Source organism: Adelges cooleyi, unplaced genomic scaffold (assembly GCF_023614345.1).
Source record: "Adelges cooleyi isolate 19-005CV unplaced genomic scaffold, UGA_ACOO_1.1 ACOO_flye_CR_arks_rails_tigmint_CR_PRNA_2, whole genome shotgun sequence".
NCBI classification, from domain to species: Eukaryota; Metazoa; Arthropoda; class Insecta; order Hemiptera; family Adelgidae; genus Adelges; species Adelges cooleyi.
Window position 1 is genome coordinate 8,909,826 of NW_026095860.1, and position 25,605 is coordinate 8,935,430.

Below are 25,605 nucleotides of genomic sequence, written 5' to 3' on the forward strand. Positions count from 1 at the left end.
TATGTTAGAAATAAATATTTTTGTTTTAATGGTGCTCAAAAACAGACTACATACTAAAATCTCTGCAGGTAGATTTGCTACCGAATATTTAAGCCCCCTAATATCTGTCAGGATCTCTGCTTATGCTTAGGGCATAATCTCAAATAAGTTGTTAGAGTAAATTTATGTTGTTAATATTTAGTTTGTTTTGTTAAAATAGGATCTAAAAATATATATTGTTCAGAATAAAAATTTATCTAGTTACAATTTACCTACACTTTCGATACTTTCATTGGCAATCTATTTACGAAATGTACGAAAAGGGAGTAGGGGCTATTTATAGAGGCAGATAAAAATCGACATAAGAGCCATCAACTAAAGTAAATCCATCAATTTGAAGGTAACACAATGTTTAAAGTTATATTTTCTTGAGCTGTAATACCTTTTTTGTAAAAGCTAATAAAAAAAAATGTATATTTTCTGAGCTATGGAATATGGTGAAAGTTTAATACAAATTGAATTAAAAAATTACTTAGATTTATTGGAAAAACTACAAATAAGTAAAAATATAAACGCTACAATAAAATTTCAAAAACAAAACTAATCTTTTTAAAGGTACTACGAAATTATTATATTTTTCTATTAAATTTGTTCAATTAAATCAATAAATAATAAATACATTATAATGAGAGGTAATGTATAATATAGTTATTTAAAATACGCCTAAATAAAATTACAATGACATAATAACAATTGTTTTTTTTTAACAAGGAATTTGAACAAGAAAGTAAATTAGTTCATACAAAATACATAGAAAATACGCTTTATTAAATGTATTAATGTTATAAAGCTTAAGTCTAATACCTAGGTTTCCTGTCATGCAATATAATTGCCTGACCCTTAAGCCAATTTAAACTATCAGAGCCGGATGAACCATTAAAGCATAGATCATAATTAATATTCACACTTTGTGAACCTATTTTTGTGTAATATTTTTTTAATACGATTTTTTAACTGATAAAGAATTAACAGGTCTATTTTTTTCGAAGGAGGGATTCTAAAATTATTTTTATATTTTATTTATATATTCATGACTGAAATTTGGAGTCCTACGAGATAAGTGCCTAAGGCGGTCTAATGGCTTAATGGCTGCAAACTATGCGAACTACTTGATTTTGCTCAACAACTAGTACCTATTGAATATTTAGCTACTTAGATTATATTAACAGAAAATCGACTTATGTTAGATTTAACATATCAGCTTTAAACTACTACAACTATTCTGTAGAATGATGGAAGAGTTATTTTTTTTGATCAATTAAATCGTTGGTCATGTATTATTTTAATTATTATTAATACCTAATTTTATTGTAAATAATTGTTGGCTATCAATGTCATCATTAAGTAATTTAAATTTGTTCCCAATTACTGTATAGATAATAAAATAAAAAAATATAAAAGTAGCTCGAAGACTTTGTATACACATTATTAATTATAATACTTAGGTAGTTAATACGTTTCGGTAAAATAATTGCAATAAACTTTAATCATAGAACAAAACATATAGTTATATAACATGGTTCAAAATATAAAATATGACTTTATATAAATAGAATTCAAAAATAAATTAAGTTAATATTATAATTTATTTTAATATATTTCTCTAATAACATGTTTAATTATAAAAAAATATATCACAATACCATAATATTATGTTGTTATAGCATTGGTGATACATGTTAACAAGCTATAATAATATGCATAACCAATGACAATTAATTACAGTTTAAAGATAAGGAAAAAAGTATACTTATATTTTAATAGTAGGTAATTAAAACATAGGTATACCCCTAATGCAGTGTATTTGTGATAACTATTAAAAAAAAAAGGTAAGTTAACTTAGCATAGCATCCATCATGACTTATACATAGTCAGTTTGATAATTAAAAAGGACCTATTAACTGAAATTATCATAAATCGTAGTTTCAGATCTAAGATCGTATTCAATATATCAAATATACACTCTAAGACGTCATCGAGCGTTATCGCAAATACTCTGCAGAAGAGTTTCAAACGTTTTGTGACGGTACACATTAGTATACAATAAAAAAAGTTAAGATTACGCATGTTTTTACATATAATATTCTGACTGGCATTCCAACAATTTATTATTAGATATACAAACGGAATTTTCAAACATTCATAATATAATTTCTTCACAATACATTAATTATACACATTCTACAACGACCTCGCAATGGTAAAATACAATAGTTTGCCTGTAATATATATTATATTATGTTTAAAAATCATAAAAAAACTCGAAAGTCAAAAAATTATTTTAAGAAAAAGCTTCATGATTAAAATCTAAGCTGTATAGAATTATTCTACTTCTTTCGACAACCGAGTATTTGATGGTTATGCTATACTGATGATTCGTCCAAGTGATCTATAAAGGCTGATCATTTAGACGATTCATCAGTACAGAATCCATCGACATTTTTTATATTTTGCACGTTCAGGAACTTTGACAAATCATTTTATTATTTTTCGCGATTTTTTACCCAACCCGAAACGAGCTCAATCGACTTAGTGTTAAAAACCTAACCAAAATCGATAAACTTTAGGTGGACGCGCTAAGTGGCGTAACGCCCGAGGACTGCGTTTCCGAATAGACGGCCGGTTTAGGAAACAACAAACGCAACGCACTATGGCTGTATTCAAACGCCAAGAAGATAAAGGCCCCTTGCAGAGAGTTGAGCACAGTGTACAGGGCCCAAACGACGTCGTGGTCGTAAAATGCACCCACCAAGCCAATTGCCCACGTCAAGCCCATCATGAGCGACAGGCGACCGTAAATTTTCATGTTTTTCCTAGACCGGTTGACAGCAGTGTCGGCGGCAAACGACACGCCGTTGGCCGATGCGGCGATCAGTCTGATGGCGCTGATAAACGTCACGTAATTGGTGACGATGGTGACGCCGGCGGGCAGCACGAACAACGCGATCAACGACTCAGGATTAAGGAACCAGCAGGTGTGCTGAAAGTTGGGTTTGAGTTGAGGTACAAATTCGTACACCGTGGACGACCATTGTAGAGCGGCGGCGAACGTCGTAAACGCGGCCGGCGTCAGCCAAGCAAACGCGGAATACGCGGCGAACCGTTTGTTCCGCTTGCCACCCACCAGCCTCAGCTTCTTGGTAGATGCGTACAGCACGATCCACACGTCGGTGGCCATGACGGACATCCAAGCAAAAGAGGCCAAGAAACCGAATTGCATCATCAACGCAGAAACGACACACGACGTTTTTCCTTTCGGCACGGCCCCGACAGCTATAGACAGCCAACTGACGTAGCCCAGCAAGAGACTAAGGCAGAGGCTGGCCAAGTTTTTTTCAGGAAGATTTTTAGGCTCGGCGTCCGCGGCGAACAGTGACAGGTGCGCGATAAGCGACAACGCCGACAGCGCCGAGCAGGTTACGCTAACGTAAGACAGGAAGGCTGCGTACACTGGCTCCTCGGACCAAAGTAATTTCAAGTTGTCAACGCACACCAATATATCAGTACCGTTGGTCGGCGCGTACTCTAGACGTTTCTTGTACGCGAAAACGTATACCGTACCGTTGGTAAATGAAGATCTGTCGAATTCCCCCAGTGACAACATGAATGACTCTGAACAGGCACCCGATTCGCGCATTATGCTCCGGCATTTGGCCGCCGAAACGTCGTAAATTTCGTCGGGGGTGCACGGCTGTAATTTCACGTTAAACAATTGTTTTAAATCCGGGTAAACGCTTCTTAAAGGCGGTTTAGGCACGCATGTTAGTCGAGCGATGGACACGTTGTTGCACAAGGCGCACGCCGCGTTCCTAAACGTTCTACCGGTTCCGGTGGCGTTAAACTCGTACACTTCGTTAGCGGACGACTTGCATGTCTCGGCCAACGGGCCAAGGTTATTGCCGGCAGGACAGTCGTTGACCAGGAGACCGTCGGACGAACAGTGTCGCAGTGGAGGCACGGGTACGTCGGCAGACAACTGTATCTTGCACGAATATATTACTTTGTTATCGTAGTCCGCGAGGTACCAGCGGCGTTCGTGGTACAACAGAATTTGGTCGGACGCGTTTTCGAGACGCGCGGTACGATCGGGCAACTGGGAGGCGGCTGGCGCTAAACACTTAAACAACGGTTTCCAGTATACCACGTTTGGCTCGCCGTTGCACTTAGCGCAGTATGCGTTCCTGTACGTTAGATTACTGGAAGTACCCGTTGCCGGGTAAGCTCCGATCGATAATTCTTCAGCACCGTCACCTCCGTTTGTCTCGCACAGTTGTCTATTCGCTAGCTGGCGAGCTGTCAAGTACGCCCTGGACGGACACCGGCCGACCACCTTCACCACCAAATCGGTGTTCGGTACGTTGTAGCACCCGAAACGGCTCATGGCCGCAGACTGCTCACGCTCGTTGTAAAACGCGCTGTCCCGACAACAGTCGCCATATGACCGGCAGTGTTCGTCCCCGTAACAATGTTCCAGCGTCCGTCCGTTAACCACGAATTTTTTTGTGCATACTAAATTCGTGTCGGTCCTGCAACGGATAAAACCGATTTATTATCGCTATAAAACAATAAAATAACAAAAATTTAAGTCTTAAGACAGCAGGCTTTTACCTTTCAGCCGAATTTTAAAAAGCGTTTGTCATATTAACATATACTTGTAACATCACAATGATTATTATAGTCATCAAGAAGCCATATTTACTTCGTTATTCAGACACACACAACAATTTACCGAAGTCAATCATATCTCCCAAACAACATTAATGATTTCGTTTACTACAATAGAAAATTAGTAATGCTTTGGCGCCGATTCGTGATGAGCATTAACTTTCACCGTGAACTCTCTTGTTCACATACGTACTCAGAAAACACAAATACACACGCGCGCAATTACTTAACCTATCAACACAAACCGCTCTTTGTCATTATTATCACACGTATGTAAGATATAAAATAATTTTCTCTATATCCTGGAGCGTCATTATTATACATTATTCATCAGATTGTAAACAATAATTATTAAGATGTATATCAGATCAGATCAGGCATTGATTAAATATATTATAGATATAACCTAACAAGTCTACGACCTGTTTGGTGGCCATTTCTCTCTCCAGCGGTTGCCCACCCAGCTAGAGAAACAGCCAGCGACCGAGATTCGAACCACGGCTAGTGCGTAGAAACACTGCCGCGATAACCCTTTCGGCCACGACACTATAGATATGCAAACGCTAATTTAACAATCGGAAAAATTACGAAACTAAAATAAACTATGCAATCCTAAAAAAAGAAGGTTAAAATATCATAGTTTATCTATATTATATTTAATCTATTATGTAGGACATATTTTTAAAATAAATGCATACCTCTTTAAAACTCCGTCGTTCAAATCTAAGGTGTCCATTTCCATGGGCGAAGCAGTCATATTGAACATGTCATAATCCGGTAAAGGTATTGTTGATTCGCTATTGTCATCTGTTTCACTATAAAAATTAATCTAATCAATGATTGATTCGACAACAGAAAATCCAACTGTAATAACATAATACATGGTACTAATAAAAATATATAATATATATTAAAAAATAAAATGCTTTTTTATGTCAATAACTTTATAATCCATTAAGTAAATTGTAAATACAACAAATGACGACATTTAATTGATAAGTAAGCAATTTCAAGAATATTAAAATAACAACTAAAGCGAATAACTTTTATACAAAATCTAGATTCTGAGAGCATACGTCTAATTACATTATAATAAAATCAACAATACATAATATAAAAAAAAAAAAAAAACATAATATAATATAAACGTTACAAATATAAGAAAGGAAAAACATGTACAAATTATTAAACGTGGTAAAATCTGCCCTGTAAGCGGCGTCGTCTTGGATTATGGCCGAATTTCTAAGGGCAGACGTTTAATACAACACCCATGGTTATTTATGATTTTAATTCAGTCTTCGTGCTTTGTTTGATTTTTTGGCTTGGATCGCGGTACTCGTCCGGATATTATCAGCTGTCGAGTGGACACCATTAGTATAGAGTCTCTGATGACGTTTTCTCGGCGCTAACGGGCACGCTGCTATCGGCGGACGACGACCAAGAGAACGACGGCGGAGGGTGTCGAATGGACGTGACGTGGTTCTTCTTTTTGTCGTCTTTGTCGAAATCGTTGTCGTTGCCAACCAGCGAGTTCAGGTACCGCCGTCGACAAGTAAACGCCGCGAACACGAACAGACCTTGGAACGCGTTGAGCACCACGAACAAAACCCAAAGGTGTTTGCTGTCGAAGTAATTGGCCACGATGCCGGCGCTCCACGTGAGTCCCATTAGCACAGCCAAGCGGCAGTACATGCGGAAATCGCGGCGAACGTGTCTGGTGCTGACGTGCCGGCTCGTGCAGCGGCTCATGTGAATCATGTACGTTGTCCACAGGAACAGTACAAAGTTGATGAACATGACGGCAGTCAGCGGACCCGCGAAGAACACCAGCAGCGCCGTCTTGCCGCCGAACCAACATTGGTCGGCGCCGAACTTGGGCCGCAGGTGTTCGGGAACGCCGGGAGTCGTATCGGCCAACACTGCCACGAAAGCGATCATGGCCGGCACAAGCCAGCAGATGGCCGAATAGATTAAAAACTTTTTAGTCTGCCTTCCGGAAGACACGCGCAGTTCGACCGTAGCCAACCGGAGCGTGCGCCAACAGTCGAAACTCATGATCAACATCCAAGCGAACGACGCTAGAAACAGATAATAGGTGAGCGTGGCGTCCACGTAACAAGCGACGCCGGTTAGCCAGTTTCCGGTGACGAACGCGGCGTACGCGAATATCAGCGACACGCTAAAGGAAGCCAGGTTCTTGCCCGATAAGTTTTTCATTTCTGGTAGCACTGTGAACACAGCCAAATGGATGATCAAGAACACGGTGGACACGCCCAGACCGACGTATGTCAACACGACTGACTTGAGCGATTCTAAGGGCTCAGCTCTGATGGCTGCGTCTTCGGCGCAAACGGCCATCGTACCATTGTCGAGCAATACGTAGTCAATTGTGCCGTTACCCGGTTGCCAGCCGGGCGTTACTTGCGTGTACATGGCCACTTTAGTGCAATTGAGTTGCGGCAAGCCAGATGGTACGAGCGGTCGGCACGTCTTACCGAACGGGTCGTAGAACGTATCCGCGCGACAACGCCGGTGACCGGGCTTTGCCAAGAACAGGGTGCCTAGACTACGGGCCGTAAAATCTATATTGAAACGGTTCTGAACGTTTGACTTATTGCACTTCAACTTCTGCACAGGAACGTGATTGCATATGGCACAATGGATGTTTTTGTACGGTTGGTCGAATTCGTAGACAACCGTGGTGTATGCTTCGCAGTTGGATTTGATTTCGTCGTTGGGCCACATTGTGTGACACGAGGTCACCATGTTAGTTATGCAGGGTCGGCTCGACGGCTGCGGCACGGCTTCGACTTTGCATTCGTACGTTTTGCCCAGATACTCGACCGTCCACTGGCCGTCGGATTGTTGCGTTAACGAATTGGCAATGGCGTCCGCGTCCACGGTGACGTTTTCGGTAAAGTTTTGGCACCGGAGTCGCGTGTCCCAGATGACTAGGCCTTTAGTGTCGCTGTTGCACAAAGCACAATACCTATTCCGGTAAGTGACGCCGGTCGTGCCCACCGTCACAGGGTTGCCCATCATTGTAGCGTTTTCGTCCGGCTGTTCGCAAGCCGACCGAACCGGTTTGTCCGTCCATTCGGGTGGACACGACGCCTTCATGTAAACGCCGCTACCGCCGTCGCCGACGACGTTCTGGCCGCCCACCGAAACGCAGCGGTACTGCGCGGGCGCTCGCAGCTGTTTGACAGGGTCAAAGAACGCCGAATCGGTACAACAGTCGCCGTACTCGGCGCAACGTTTGTCGCACAGGCAGTTCGAAGCAAAATCTTCGTCACTTTCCGCCGACGACGACGGTTTGACGACAGTACAGCTTGACTGAGGCTGGCATATCCTGAAAATACCAACATATTATTAGTTTTACAAACAAAAATGAGTTTTATGTACTTAACGAATAAGTTTCTTAATTGCAAACAAACAAACACACTCACACGCATTGAAAAAGCAATATCACATGTCCTTGGAAACGAGCAATTATATTACACAAACATTATAAAAGAACACTGTATAGAAGCGTTTGGCATGATTTAAAAAACAACAAGAACGGCAACAACAGGTTTTTTCTTCATTGCCGTTTCCTAACGAGTCAAAGACGCCTAACAGGTTTAATTATACTTGGGGCTATTATTATATTATTAAGCCGTCCGAAATAACATTGGAACACAGCTCGTGTGGGATAAGTCTACATAATATTAATCATAACAATAGGTTGCGTATCCTAAAATCTTGACCTGACCGATTAACAGTCTCGCCCGTGCTATCCGAACAATGGTGTTTGCGATTAACACATTAATATGTTTTTGGGTCTTCGTGCAAATACACTCGACCGACCGAATTCCTTTAAAAGGCCTACGTGCCATTGCTTTTTTTTACCTCAGACGTGACATAAGCAATCAACAAGGACTTGGAGACTTTAATAGTTTACCCACACGTTTGCAATGATTCAATTGTCTCAATTTCTCGATCGTTGTTAAACTCTCGCAGGATATTGAGTAATTTTAGTCCTGCACGCACAAATTGTAACATAAACAATGCATATAATTATAACAAGATAAAAAAAAAAAAAAAATGTATTGAATCTATACTGCCGTTTTAGAAATTATGTCTGTTCTAGAATTAATCGTTAACAGTGACACGATTAAGAGCAATCGGGTTTTGCAGATGCTAACCCTAAGTTTAAAAAAGTAGAATAGTATATAAAAGTACAATTAGTTGGTGGCAAAAACTTAACATTTAACTTGCCGTCGCTGTTACACGTTTTAAGAGCGTGGCGTCCGTCAATGATCGTGAACTGTACTGTGCTTTAAGTAATTGAAAATGACTCTTACCGATGTGGAATTATAAAACATCACTATTGGTGATTTTTAGTTAATAAAAAAAACTGTCAAGGCAGCTCAAAACCACCTACAGAGAAACGAATGCTATACTGCTAATGTTTTTAAACTGATTAATTGAACACCGACGAAACCCAATGGCACGAAATTGCAATGTAGACTTTCCTAACAAAAATTTTAATTTTAACGTTTTCGAACCTTATATAAGTTGTTTTTTTTTATAAGAGAATCGATTTTGTATTTAAGTACGTGCGTGATTTTCTTCTATTTTAATTTAAATAAAAGTTATTAATTATTAGAGTAATATTTTAATGAATTCAAAATTACATTCTAATGCAGTAAAAAACCTTACCATAAAATTTCATACAAAATTAAAAGCTTTTTTTTTTTATTATAATTTTATGAACTTGACAAACACGATTTTTGTATAGGTGAGATTTTATTTTATGCTGTTTACATATTATACAATATACATGATTTTTAGCATATTTAATTAAACTATACACGGCGTCGAGGTAAATATAATAAAGTATTAACTATAATAAGTAATATTAGTTTATTTTATAAAAACTCGTGCATGCTTGAGTGGGCGGTTTTCAAACTATAATTGAACCTTCGCACATAATAATTAGTATCAAGGTAAATTTTAAACGTGTGAATACCGAAATAAATATGACTTATATCCGTGTTTTAATGCATCACAATTTGTTTGGGAGGTTTATTACTAATTTATTGTTTTTTTACAATAAACGTCGATCATGGATAAGTAATATTGAATCGCATGCACTTAAAAGGAACTATTTGAAAAAAATATCTTTTACAGTAAACATGCTGATTAGTATTTAGTCATAAACATTTCAATAAGTTGTACATAACACAATAGCGACAATACATACACTCGACTGGCTCGAAAATGATACATCAAGCCCAAGCAAAACGTTACAAAAAAGCCACAAGAAAAAACTAATACTGCTAACCAAGTACAAACCAAAATCAATATATACTCCTCATTTTAAAGTGACACATCTTCTGTCAATCGGTATTAAACATTATTTAATTAAGACGATATATAAGAATTTACTCTAGTTCAAAAAAAAACCCCCGACCGTGATTACTAGTAAAAAAAAAAAACTTGAATTTACACGATGTTGTGTCACTTTTGAAAAAAGAGTACAACTGATAATTAATTTAACTATTGGGGCTAACCTGTTCATAGTAGCCGAGTTACTGCGGAAATAAAGAGAAGAGTTGTACAGAAACATTGATACGGCTGCGACTTGAACGTTATTTGTTGGGCAGGTCCGTCTCAGGAAAAATCCCACTATTAAACGTCCTGTATTAAATGCTAACTCGCCGCTTTGTGCTTACCTCAGCTTCTTCAATGAATATTGCAATCGAATTCTATTACTTTTTCCATTGTACTATACATTAGATGTACCTAACCCGACACAATAGTGCAGTGTAATTAAACTTAAGACTATTCCTGAATTTCGTAAACAAATCATTAAAAAAACTGCAACGGTGATGTATCATCCATAATAATAGGTATTCATTAATGAAAACACATTAACATGGACTGTGGCATTTGACCGTCACTGGTAACAATAAATAATAATAACAGTATATAATTATGAGAATTCCATTTACCGAATAGTCTGCCTTAATATCTAATTAATGCGTCGAATAAGTATTAAATTATATGTACTGAAAATCATATTATAATATGAAGCCTAACCGCATTCCGTCCAAAACTCCATTACTCTTTTTACACTAGGTCGATTTCTAAGATCATAGATATAAAATTATTTTATACCCGTGTGTGTATCACGTACGGATGAATATAATCGAAATATTTTATGCAACAATATTAACGTTACACATAATTGTCAAAAGCCGCAGAGTTGCATTATTTGAGAACGGTTTAAATAACTATTTTTTAAAATACAGTTCAAAAATACTAAACGTGATTTAAATTACCAAATTTTTGGTAAAAAAAAAAGAAATATAAATATTTAATACTATGGTCGCTTGCGCAAACGCGTTTATTGAATTATAATTTACTCTGTCTGTGTCAACTATCCAACCTAGATAAACTCATTGAGTAACCGCCTTACATTGCACTGAACAATAGATCATTAATATATCATCATCTTCTGCGGTTCATCCCACATCAAACACAAATGAGGGTCCGACGACCTTATTTTTTTTCTCCATATTCTTCTACCCATGTTTAACATTCTCATATCACGACTGACGTCCTGATTTTTCCCTATGAGTTTTATTCTATTAAATAAAAAATAAAAAATAACTACTCCAACCAATCATCTTGAACATTTCAATTCGGCTTCTTCTAATTTCCATCTGCACTTTTATTTCATTTTCTACTTTCACGTTTATTAATTGTTGTGATTCAATATAATTCCCCCCCCCCATATTTTTACACAAAACCTAACTTATTGTTTCCCCCGACCTTTAATCAATCGCGCTTTGCTTACACTCGTTTAGTAATTGAAAATTATTAAAGATAACAAGGCCACAGCTTCTAGTTCTACCCTTTTCGTAATTTAATTTGACCGTTGAATATTGGTCCGTTTTATTAGACCGTTAAAATTAATTTCTTTTCAACTCTTCCATCTATTGTTTTAACTTAACTAATAACACTTCTGTAGTCTTATCGACTGAAATGTTGTCCCAAATCACCTTGTACTTATTCTGTTCTTAACTCATCTACCAAGGAACGATTATTAAATTAACAATGGCCATATCCACTGTCGGGATTTTGTCGTAGGATTTTCCAAGGCTGTATAGACATTTTTATAACTATTTACTAATTAATACTACAGTGTTAAAAATATACTGCACCACAATGGCACCGAAAACATATAATGCTATTCGTGTAAAATATTATTATTAGATATACTTATACTACAGAAAAAAAAAACATTTTAATTTGGTATATAACTCACTTATTAGGATTATTGAGGTCTTCATACGGAATGTCTAAGGCGGCCGTCCAAGAAACCAACCAGATGAACGTTGTGGCTACGAAATATTGCACTTTCATCTGTAAACACACGAATAAAAACCATATATTATTATCTATAAGTTTGTTCTTTATATCATATTTATGATATACCTGCGTGGTCGACGCGCAAAATAGTCAATTAAGAGTACTGAGTATAATGTAATTATTTTCGAATCAGTTCACTTTTTTTATTTTCCATCCGAAATGAAACGAAATAATTCGAGGCAAAACGTGACGAAATTGTGAAAAAGGATTCGAATGAAACTATATAATAGAATAAAACATATTAACGACGGTTTAATGATGTCTTGAAACTTAGGATAAGTCTCCATCGCAATTAGTATGCTATTAACGTCCAAATCAATAGGCGTATGCACCTTCGGCAAAAAGATGCAGCGCATGATGTGTGTCAATAGTGAAAGGACAAAACACATTGAGTTGACAAAATATATCCTATCATCAACAATCACATCGCCTTTTTACAGAGTGACATCAGTGTTGAGACATTAATTATACTATCTTTGGCATCGTAATGTATCGGGTATAAATCAAAAAGATAATAATATATTAGGTATCTAAATTCGTCTTCGAATCCAGGACGGATACTAAAGCTAAGTTTTTTTTATTACAAAATATATTTTTTACTTCCACAGCTGTTCTCATCTCGTTGCAATCCATACACACACGCTATTCCGTTTTATATCACTCGACAAAGTATAATTCTATTAGCCGCATTCTTCGAGTATAGAATCTATCGTTTGTCGAATCTTCATTATTTTATATTTTACTTAACGTTTAAGATCTACGGATGACGTTATACGGAAACCGTTGCGCCATGGACGTGACGACGACCGTGCACAAATATACCAAATGCGTTTGCAGAGATGTTCAATGAGTATTTATTTACTTTTTTCCTTTTGGTAATAATTCTAGCGCGTGCAGTATCAGTCGGGGTTACGGTGGTTTAATGTGTTTGTTTTTTGGAGGAATGCGTTTACACGGTCGGTTATAAAAAGTATCTAAAAATAAAAGAACGTTTAAATTTCACCGAAATGCTTGTCATTATATTATTATAGCAAAATATCATCGTCGGGTAATCGTAGTAGGCGAGACGTATCGTTAAGCTACATGTTTTACATTCGATGTTCGACAACGCGCTAAACGGTTGAAACAATGCAAGAAAATATTGTTAAAAAAAAAACTGTTGTCGGAAATCGACGATTATAATTAAATTTGTTTCACACAAACAGGAACTCAGTCACCGGATGCACTTTTTTTTATTCAAGTTATCGAGATCTTATTTTTTTTAACGTGCGGCGTGAAAGTTCAATACTACATTATTTTAGAACATTTTCGGTGCGTTAAGCATATTATTATGACTACTATTATTGCTGCTGGAGTTGGAATCAAATCTGTAGGCATCGGAGCCTTCGGGACATCCGGACTGCGGACGGAGAGTAGACTTCTAAGTTATACCTGAAATATTTATAGGTTGTGGGAACCGACGTTATTATGGAATTATACAACCAGCCATCGCGATTAACACGAGTCCTCGGGCGGTCTGTCGAGTGTCTTTTCAGAAGACGATATTTGCTTTGGTCGTTTTCTCACGTGTCGCACGGTACAACAAAATAGAAAAAATCACTCAAGTGCAAACATTTAATATATTAAATGGAAAACCTGTTGAGCCGCGCCAATAACAATCTTTGTCTTTGAAGTTATCGCGCACAAGTGCGCTAATACGACAAACCTTCAATTTTCACTCATTATTTGTCACATTCCCAAACGAACTATGTTGTTTTTGATAAATAAAAAATGTAAACGTTGACCACTAGCGGTAGACCGTTTGTTTCGTACTACAATTGAAATGCAAATTAGTAAAACATTATACCCGTGCTTTTGAGTATGTAAGCTACTGAAAGGTGTAACTACGACTAGTGTCTGAAAAAATATATATGTGGCAACTCTTTCTAGTAAGTATTTGTTGTAACATTATGTTGAAAAAAAACACAGAGAGATAAAGAGCTTTTTATAGCCGACTTCTTGTGAATAATTTGCTTATAAATTTAATTTATCTGTGCTAATAACCTTTGAGCGTTATAATTTTGTTTTAATGCATTCAACCGTTTTTTCACATATTATCAAGTATTACATGAATTGAGTTGACGATTAATAATAATACAAATTGCAATATACACCGCAGAGTTGTGCGGTGAAACGGTGTTGTATAATTTTTTTTTTGTTGAAGTGATTAATCGACTGAGAAAACGAGTACTTCTGATCTTTAACTAGTATTCGTAAAAACGTTGTCATTACAACTCTTGACTGAAAAAAGAATCGAATTAGGTAAATGTAATCAAAAAGTAACGACACATCTGGTGCCAACGCCTACTAAACAGAAAGAATCCAAATATTAGTAAGTTGTTTGTGAGGCGTGAGCCTTGGTCAAGTTACAGTCAATATGATTACTATAAGAATGTTGAAAATTCAATCGAGAAGAAACTACATTACTATTGTTACTATTTCTCACTGAACAACCTCCGCCGAAGATCCTAGCCGAATGACTAACAGCAAATTTTAAAGCAATACTACAGGTGTAATTTTAAGTTCCCTTGGAGTTATTTTGTTACCCTTGTACTTTGTATAAATTAATGTATAATTATCGTAAACTTATATTGTAATTTAAAAAACCCATTAATAACTAATCACCACATTAAAGTATAATTTTCTTTTTAATTTTACATAAATAAATAATATTATAGTATGGGAATTTATATAAAGATAAAAAATAAAAACCTATATTATGATAATTATTTATGTTAAGTATAATATGTGTAATTCATTTGACGCAACTGCAAACTTTGTATACCACTAAAACTAATGGTTATGATTTATTTTTTATAAATAAAAAAACGTGAAGTATTTTTCTTTAAGAAAAAACTACTTTTTTGCCTACTTATTCCCATTTGCAGACGCTCAGCAGGTAACATGGCGGAATAATAAAATAATAACATAATATTAATAACGCTGTATTGATATAATTTACTGATGTATATTTTTTTCCACATGCTGTTTCAAAGATCATCTGATCATATTCGTACAGTGCACACGAAGAACTGTTATTATCATTATCGCATTCAATAACAATAAATGCAGTTAGATATGGCCAATCACAGAACACATAATTTAGTACATATTACTTATGTTCTTTGTGGTATTGAGGTACGCGCGTCCGGCAGTGTGAATTAGCCAACGTGACGTGTTTCGTTATTCTTTCTTTATGTAGGTATGATAATAGTAATAATAATATACATTTTATCAAGTTATATGTTGTGCGCCTACTTTGGCGACTACACGGTTTTCATCTTTAATCTTAGTAGTGAAAGCGCATGTTGTTGTGTATATGGTCTGATAAACCTGCACCCGAGACTCAATCCGGTGGCACATGTGACCCGTAAATTACTAAAACGGTGTTAATTTCCATTGGATATAATATTATACGTTCATTTTGCGGTTATTCCGGTGTGGATATTAGTTGTATACGGACACAGTAGTCGGATGTGGTTTTCGAGGCGTTTTAGAAAAACCAAAGGTCGACAATTCCTGTATTGTATCCGAGTCGCTATTGTAAACAAACTACAAAAAGTCTACACGTCTGCATGTTCAGATTACGACCAGATGAACGTATGTCGATTTGTTATTAGCATACTTGGACAAATACTATTCGAAAAATGAATAAAAAATTGATCATTATCTACCTACATAATATCATATTATGATTATTATCGTATATATATGTAGTTATTATAAAAAAATATATTTTTTCTTAAAGTCATTAATAATTGAAGATTATTTTTGTAAAAGTTATAGTCAAAAAATATTTTTAACTCAATTAAAATTTTATATTTTTAGAGATAGTATAATTTGAATAAGAAGTTAATTTAGGAGATGGTAATATGTAAACCGAAGTTGGCACAAGCTTGTCTAATTAATATTGTTTTTAATTTAATTTATTGAACTTAGACATTGCAATACATTATAGCTTTACACTATAGAGTTACATAGTTTAATTTTACTTAGAACTCTTTTCTACTTTTTTTGTACCTTGTTATGCTTATTAGGCAAATGTATATCTTATGTGCATGCATGCTTAACATTCCATCGAACAACTACTCTACCCTAGCTATTTGGCGCCAGCTATCTACATCTGAGTTCTTAACAGATTAATCATTTACTGCGTTCAGTAATAATGGTATTTGTTACAAGCCGGATGCAACGGTTAGATATCGAATTAAACGCCAACCGGGTAAATGAACATTGATAGACAGGTGAACGAAAATAGCGTTCAGTGTCTCTAAAGATTTCGAATATTATAAATTATTATTAATAAAAAAGACCTGTAAGCTTGCGATCTGCCACTGTTAGATGTATCCATTTTGTAAGTAGCCACCTGTTTAATATGAATAACGAATGCAAGATTATGAGTGAAATCGTTTCACAAACATTGAACCGTACAAACTAACGTGTATTACTTGTTTTTGTTTATTCATTTTCGTAGTATTACATAACACATGTATTAGAATAATCATTTAATGTCATATAGAAGTCGGGTTATTAATTTTTATTGAGCAAAATATAATTCCCAAGTGATATAATAATGTATTAATTATGCGATGTTATCTCAGAACGATAGATAAAGACAGATCCTCGGGTCAACTAGTGGCTAGGTATGATATTTAGGTTGCTACTCAATAGGAATCGCAACGCGAACAGGTCGGTTGATCTGTAATCACCAAAATATTATAATTCCTTATTTCAATTTTATTTTTATCGCTATTGCTTAACATTGCAAAACTTAAGAATTAAATTACTTAATGTTGTAACTAAAGACTAACCGCCATTCAATTTTAAATTTAACTATCGAATTCTTTAAACTAATTATTTTTATTAATTTACAAATAATAAATTATGTTGATTTTAATCTTGATTATTTTTAAAAAATTATCTCAATGCCACGTTAATAATTGTAACGTTATAATGATTTAGCTATTAATAATATTATGTGCATACATTTGGACCAGTCGCACAAAATAATTTTTTTTTTATTTAACTGTTTGACTTAATATTATGGTGTATAATAATTATTTTGTTATTGTTATAAAGTCAGTAAGACAGTAACTTTAAAACGAGCGAATACTTATTGTGCTAAAATATATGAGTTAGAGACCCAGGAAGCTTAACGCTTCTTATTGTTTATACCAGTCTAGTATATTTAATTCGTTTAATTATATCTAATAACACGAAAACGTTTCATTAAATATGTTGGTTTGCAATATGAATCGTATTTATAAACAAAATGTTTTGCTTAAAGTGAGTATTTTTCATACGGCATTACACGTTGTCCTTGTAGTGAATTGTACATAGACAGTACATTTTTAATTTCAGCTGCATAAAATATGCTAAAAAAGTATAAAAAAAAAAACTATTGAATTTACTTTTAAAAAGTTACGTTTTTAACTAACGTAACAAATTTTTTGCGAATAATTGTTTTTAAAATATCAAATAGTTTTCATTTTACATTATTTTCTCGTCAGTCTAGACTCTAGAGTTACCTCAGGGCTCAGGTCAAGCAATATTTATTAAAAACCTTAATGAAAACCAATAATATAATAGGTAGGTGACTATAGTGTGTTATTTTATACGAAGGTACGTACCTAATATATCAAATGCCGTATAAGGCCCTGAATTATGTACGGCGTAATTCTAAGTATATAGGTGCTTCTTGTTTTGTAGATTTTTCCAGACAGAGGAATTCGACGTTACATAGCATATAGTTTTATTTACACAGTTGTGTTTAAGAGTATATAGCCGTGTCGAGGGTTAAGCATTATATAACTTAATAATGTATGGCATAACGGCCAGTACCTACTATGTAGTAGTATTTACATTCGACATGCTGTATGACTATAGAGGCTTAAATGAATTTGACTGGTTTATACCAAATACAAACCTATGCATAAATAAAATATAATATAGCTATACACGATATAATATTAGTGCGTGTTTGAGTATTTCGAAATGTCAATTCGTTTTGGCCCGAAAAATGTTCCCAATGATGCCTCGATACTAGAATTGATTTCTATTCATTATTCGAGTGTCTTGAAATAAGTAAAATTTGTTGGTTATATGGAATAACACAATAAATCCTATAATGAACTTCATAGAAGACATTCTATGATATTCATCAGTAAGGGTTGTCTTTTGGCGATAAGGTATAGTGGTACCTAGTTCGTTTTGTATTTATTTTTAGTTGGAAAAAAAATGATGTACCTATTGCAGTCCCTGGGTTAATGAACGCTGCTTTACAACGAAAACAAAACGACATGTACCTAGCTGTTAAATGTAAATTTGAAATCTTTTAATATGAAAATTGTACAATAAAACAGTTGTCAACTATGGTAAATTACCCTTTTAACCTAGAGGCAACGATCAGTTCTACGGAGAAGAAGCCATTTAAGTTTATTTAATAAGACGTGAAGGTTTCGGCTGATTGGTTCGTTGTAAAACCAAAAATAATATTACCAAATACCACCAAGAGAGATAATATCAATTTTGTTTTGTTTAGTGTCGGGATGTAAGAGAAAAAAATTCAAATTGATTAGGCGACACTAAGTCGTATCGAATGGAAGCAAACAAGCCAATCGAGAAAACAACCGTATTATGATCATATATTATAAAAAAAGACTATTTTATTATTATTATTATTATTTTGTCACCGTTGTGGTAGTTTATTACGTTGATAGATAGTCGATTACACTTAATCGAAACAGCTTTCAATACTGTAGTTATCAACGTCAGAGATCTATTAAGTTGCAGTTTTCTCTACTACCAAAAAAACAAACTGTTATTATTTGTATTATAATAATATCTTGATGCTAATAGTGGGATCTATGATGGTTATATTAACTGCAAATGTAATAGCCATAGATTAGAGTAACCCCAATTAATTCGTAACAAAAACATTTGATAATAGGTAGAGATTTCCTAAAAGCTACTTTTTTTATTTGGGACATTATTGATATTTTCTATACGAAACAAGAGACATATTACTAATACAATTATATTTTTTCTAGGAACAAATTTAGTAGTGATGCAGTACCCTAATCTATTAGATGTTATAGGTTTAATTACATACGAATATTAAATTTAGCACAAGCCGAACACATAATAAAAATATTATTATTTTAAATAAGAAAAAAATCATTTTCGTTGAGTAAAAAATAATTTTTGTAAAAAAAAACTCCAGGATGTCATCTGGACAGAATGCCATATAAACTACTCAATGCAATAAATAGTAATAACTAAGAATGCGTTCCTTTCATATTACTCAATTATGGCAAAAAAACAAAATATGTATGTACATTGTACCCATGTATAGGATAATAATTATCTAAAGTAGAAATTTGTTATTAAAAACAAAAATCATATTAATTTTAAAGCGCATTACGCTAGATTATAATTAAAATATTTCTGATTAACTCTCTCATGTAACGACTATATAAGTTTGGCGACTAATTATCTTTTGGTTGGCTTACATAATTGAATTGTAGAAACATTTTTAACTTTAAAAGAAAACTGGAAAATTAAAATTAATGCAGAAAAATCTGTACATGTTTCTTTTACACTCAATAAAAAAAATACGTCTATTCTCACCCTCCAAGAAGTTCCTATCCCTTCCTTGTCTCAAGTCAAATTTTTAGGTATTATTTTAGATAAAAGACTAACCTGGGGCCCCCACCTAAAATCAAAAAGGAAGTCTCTAAATACTCGTTCGCACTTACTACGTCCTATACTGAAATCCAAACTCCCGCTTCATAACAAAATTCTTATTTATAAGTCAATGTTAAGACCAATTTGGTCATACGGAGCTCAAATATGGGGTTGTGCCAAACCATCCCAACTAAAAAGAATAGAAGCTTTCCAATCGATTTCCCTCCGTACAATCACGTCCGCTCCATGGTATGTTTCCAACCTCACCCTTCACAATGACTTACACATCGAATCAGTTGAAAATTTAGTTAAGACTCATTATAAAAAATTCCACTCTAGATTACTGCTCCACTCGAATCTTTTAATAGCAAGCCAGCACACAGCTACTATCCCGGACAACCCCCCTCGTCGTCTTAAAAGACGTTGGTGTCGAGACCTCCTAAATTGTAATGCTACCGTTTAATTTCTAGCCGTAACATGTCATAGGGTCCTATCACTGGATAGGTTCCCTACCCAAAGTCTCCAAGTCACATATTTACTTTGTTAACATATTTGCTTATTGTATATTTTATGTACAGATTGTAAATGTAAAAACAAAAAAAAAACTTTAAAAGAAATACCCTAATCGAATGAGCACAGTCTACAATAGAAATTCGTGGTGTAATATAAATTTGTATAATTTGAAAACACATTTCATACGTTTGGCGTGTTTTGGTTAAATTTTTTTTTATTAAATTCAGTGCTTTACTGATATTTTCCTAAAGATGTTTTATAGTATATCATATAAATGGTGATCAATTTTGAGTACTTCATTCATCACCTCAAGTACCTACATATTATTATTACAACCGAATCGAATTAAAAATGTATAATACTCAATGACATGATAGACTGCAGTCTTTTGGTTTTTTTTTTATTCCGATTGATTAACTACGCTTTTTCTACATTCTGTCTTTGATAATGTTAAGTGAAATTATTAAAATTGTTGTTAAGTGGTGTATAAACAAATAATAATGTAAAACTTGTGTAAAAAAAAAATAGATAAAAAAGTATACAATATATTATTTTATAATAAAATGTTACACAGAGAATTGAATTAAACTTCAAAAATAAAAATGAAATCTTTGAAAATAGGTAAGTGGTTAGTAAAAAATGTTTCAACGAAACTTTAACATTTATTTAATTAATGTTATATTTTATAGTTGGCAACTGAACTGTAAAAAGATGCAAAAATTAAATAGTAATAAAAATAAAACATAAAAAACACCCGAGGCCGAATAATTTCACAGTTATCGTCGTTGCGTAACGCCGTATTACCTACAAACACGGTGAGCGCGGACTTATTCATTAATTCTGCGATTCTAGCTAATTGTCCGGCCATCAGAAACCGTCGACACGTCCTTAAAGAGACATACACAGACAGGTATTGTGCACTTTGTAGTGCTAAAACGAATTTGGATTCGGTCTGCGATCGCGTGGTCCTCCCATTGTACGACGACGGCAAAAGACATAAATCCTTGGCAGAGCGTCTCGCCGCATCAATAATACATAATAATGATAATAATAATTATTATTAAGGAGTGAGCCGGGTTTCTAGGGGTCGTGGTTCGGTGGAGGGCGTCGTCCACCACGACCCGAACGAATTGCGGCGCTATCGATTATAGGTATATACATATAAAATTGTAACCCAAGTCTTAACACACAGAAGTAAAAATAATTAATAACCTAGCGCGAAAAAAAAGGTGAAGGAATTTCCACACTGCCGTAAAATACACTATACTAGGCACAAAAACGTGGCATAATATACCTAACACACGGCTACTGTTAAAAATTGATAATACGCTTTCTCAAGCTCCAAGTGCGCCCAAGGTCGCTGCTAAGTTTTGAAACGTACGGTTAAATGTATGCACTTCCATATAGCTTACACGTAATACCCATGAATTATTGGTTATACCATATTGTTTTTTGTATAAAATGTTAGGGTTCAGTTTTCAATCATCTCTAAATGTATGTATGTATCGACGGGGCGGAGGGTACAATTGGTACCAGCTATCGAAATCTATACAATAATATGTGAAAAAAAGTTTACAGATGTTACAAATTTAAAAAATTATCGCTAGTCCGTAGACATAAACAAACACATCATTGTAAAAACAATAAACTTATAATTTTTGGTAAGTATTTTTTTAAAGAAACACAAATTCAATATTATTAAGGTATTTTAGTTATTATCATGTAATAAACTCAAAAATAATAGCTGATCTACGCGTGTTTACAATTTGACGAAAACATCGAATTGGCTGAGTATTTCGACGTTTCCTTTAAAACGCAAATACATTATTTATAGGATGTGTACGAATTTATAGCTGACCGTTTTTAGCACACGTGCACAAATAGCAACAGTAAAAAACACATCTGTTTGTAATACCTCAAACAGTCAAATTGCATTGAAACTAATGAATACTTTCACGAGAAAATTAACTTAGTTTACCAATTTAAATTAAACTGCACGATAAGAGTAAAACAACAAGAACTAAAATACAATGGTTCTTATAAGATTTATAGCGTGTTAAGTGTCCTTAAGACATTAAAAAATGTGCATTATGTATAGTCATATGAGATCTATTTTTTAATTACAATATAGTTTACTAAATACTAATCATATTAGTACAATAACATATTAAATATCGGTGCAACTATTGGTGCGAAAAAAGTATTTTTTAACTCAAGTGCATTAAACTTTTAGATCAACTTATTAAAATGGTACAAACTATTCTAATCAAAGCTTTTAGTTAGGAAATTGTCATTGGTATCATAAATAATGTTAATAGTTATAAAATAAAAAAATTATAAAAAAAATAAAACTGAAAATTATATTGTATAAAATATTAGATCGAAAAAATAAATGATTAAAAAATATAGTTCTCCAAAAGTGTTATCTAATCAATTAATGTGCTAATGATTAGTGCAAACTCAAAAATAGACACTATGGACAATTTTTTTTATTGAATTCAAAACTAGTTACAGAATATTATGATGCGACATTATGTTTATTTTAAACTTAAGTTGTGTAGACTGTAGTTGTAAATAGTTAGAAGCTATGCTTAGTATTTAAGAAATTCTCCATAATACACGCATTTTTTGTGTTAGTCGCCAAAAACTAGATAAACTTTCATACACAAATAAATCCTTTGTTGTAATATATATTGTAAATTTTAGATACCATTTATCAAAAAAAATAGTATTGTTGTAAAATATATCCAGTCCATTTTACATAACGTCTCGATAGTAAATTAAACATAACATTGTTATTTCACAATCTGTAGATGATTTTTATTTTTTAGCATAATATTTTAATGATCCCTCTGCGTTTAGTATAGTCTATCTGTACGACTATCTGTCGCTAATTATCATAGATGAGGTTAAAATTCAATACGGCGAGCACGCCTACACGCCATAAAATCTCTCTACTATACGAGGCCGAATGGGCGCTTATAATTTTATGTGTTGTACAAAATAATGATATTGTATCGTTATGTTATTATTACATTATATGAACTATGAACTCTTGTCACTTTTGCATCCCAGTCACGTTTTATAAAACATTAATGTGTGTGTGCAAAAATAAAATGAAATCTTTTACTTACGAACCCGTTTCAATACTATAAAATATTTCTACAGTTGTTCCCATAAGTCATGTTATACCGTTAAAGAAACTAAATGGGCACGCCGACTAAGTAACAAACCTATTCTATATATGTCTACGGATGCTACTAAAATCGGTTTTGATAATGTGTCATATTAGTGAAAAAAAAAAAGATCTGTTGAATCTTTAGGCATGTGGCTAACCGCAACTATATCAGTAAATAATACATTTAGAGCTCAGTGGCCAATAAAAATGTCAATAAAATAAGTATACTGCGGATGCATCTCTGTATTAGAAATAATATTTATAAATAGCGATTGAGTTCAAATAGAAATTGTAATGCCATTTTCGAATAATTATATTAATTATTTATAAATGTCAAATTAAAATTAACATGAAATAAATACAAATTATAAACAGTAATAAAATGTATTTATTGGCTTAGGTACCAATTATTATATTACACAGCGTTCGGAATCAGAATTAAAATTCTAAATATCAAACAAATAATCATCAACCGTTAATAACGACGAATATTTTTTTCATACTCTTAATGTATAAATTACATTTATAATGATCAACAAACAGAATAAAAATAATATTTTAAAAGCTGAACTTTTTTGTTTTTTATTTTTAAATAATAATTGAATTTATTTTAATTATTAAGGGATAATAATAAAACAAATAATTTTTATTTTCCCCAGTAGACACCTTATTTTATATTCTTCCAACCGTGGCCGTGAGATCGGACATCGGTTGATAATGAAATATAATAATACCTACGTTAACATAAAACATGTTAACCTTGGGAGTTACTCTATTTGCGTATAAAATATACACTATTAGGTGTACATACATGCGGATAGTCATAATTTAAAAATACTATTCTTTTGTTTTTTTAAAGATTTTTACTTTGATAATAATTGTTATTTGTTATCAAAGTTGTATTTATTAAATGAATACATGAGACGTCTGAACCTTAAAATATTATCTTCTGTCTTAATGGCAGTTTGCTACAGTAATTTTTAACAAATAAAGTAATTTCTCTATCTGAATATCAAAAAAAAAAACTAGGTACATTTTCCCAATAAGAAAGTCTTGCATGACGTATGTAATTATTTTCTACTGATAATTATTTATCGAGTGTATGCCACAATAACTTTTACATCCGTCCGAAATTCCCATGAGTTATAAAATATATTTTATTTAACAAAAAATGAAATATTATAATTGACAAGCATTGAAATTTTAAACAGCACTTCTTCTAATAAAACTGCAATATTAATATTACCATACGAATAAACAACAAATATTATTAAAAATGTATTCAATGCGTTTCAATGAATTTCAAATAAAACAAGTTAAGGTAACAACAAAAGAAATACAGTTATTTGCAAATCTTCATCAAATATCATTATATATATATTATATGCTACTCAACTGAAATAATCAAATATATTAAATTATTTCATTGATGTACGATATACGATACTATTGTGAATATTATGACAATTTTATGGTAATAACATATTGAAACTTAACAAACGTATAAATTACCTATACTGTGTGCAATAGATTGTGCAATGAACATTTTGTATTGTTCATTTAGAAGTTGGATTGTATATTATAGATTTAAAATTCAAAATACAATTTTACCTTTAGAGGATTCATGATCATTTTCACCAGTTTGGTTAGTATTGTTAAACATATTATTTTAACATGGTTAAACTATCTTCATTTTTAATCTAAGCTAGTGAAATTGGCCATTAAAGAATAACCGTAGTAACTTTATCATTAATGTACAATGTATTAATGGTTATCACTTATCGATAATTTTTGGTACTCACGTTGAACGACTACGATACGAATGCGTTGGTCATCCAATTGTCAACAGCGCATATAATATTCACATAATATCAATATGAATATAATATGAAAATAAATGATCTAATCGATAAGCCGACAAACTTAAAACAAGTTAGTTAAAACATATTTTTACTTTGAAAAACAACACTCGGTACAGTATGATTATTAACACAACACGTGAACAGGCGACCGCGACGAGCCGACAGCACACAACCGTCGGTTAAGCACATTAGGAAACTACC

General features: G+C 33.6%; 1 protein-coding gene across 12 annotated transcripts; it reads right to left on the reverse strand.

Moving 5' to 3' along the window:
- Nucleotides 1-1,694: 1,694 nt before the first annotated feature.
- LOC126833258 (uncharacterized) lies at nt 1,695-25,605 on the reverse strand. Of its 12 annotated transcripts, none has more exons than XM_050564475.1 (4): nt 25,345-25,605; nt 12,023-12,120; nt 5,403-5,519; nt 1,695-4,565 (listed from the first exon to the last, which is right to left on the reverse strand). In XM_050564475.1, exons 2-4 carry the CDS (start codon nt 12,118-12,120, stop codon nt 2,603-2,605), a joined length of 2,178 nt encoding a protein of 725 aa, XP_050420432.1. In that variant the 5' UTR covers nt 25,345-25,605; the 3' UTR covers nt 1,695-2,602. The 12 variants fall into 12 exon arrangements, with proteins under 12 accessions (XP_050420432.1, XP_050420434.1, XP_050420436.1 ...); XM_050564477.1 differs by lacking the exon at nt 25,345-25,605 and adding an exon at nt 13,832-14,035; XM_050564479.1 differs by lacking the exon at nt 25,345-25,605 and adding an exon at nt 13,762-14,035.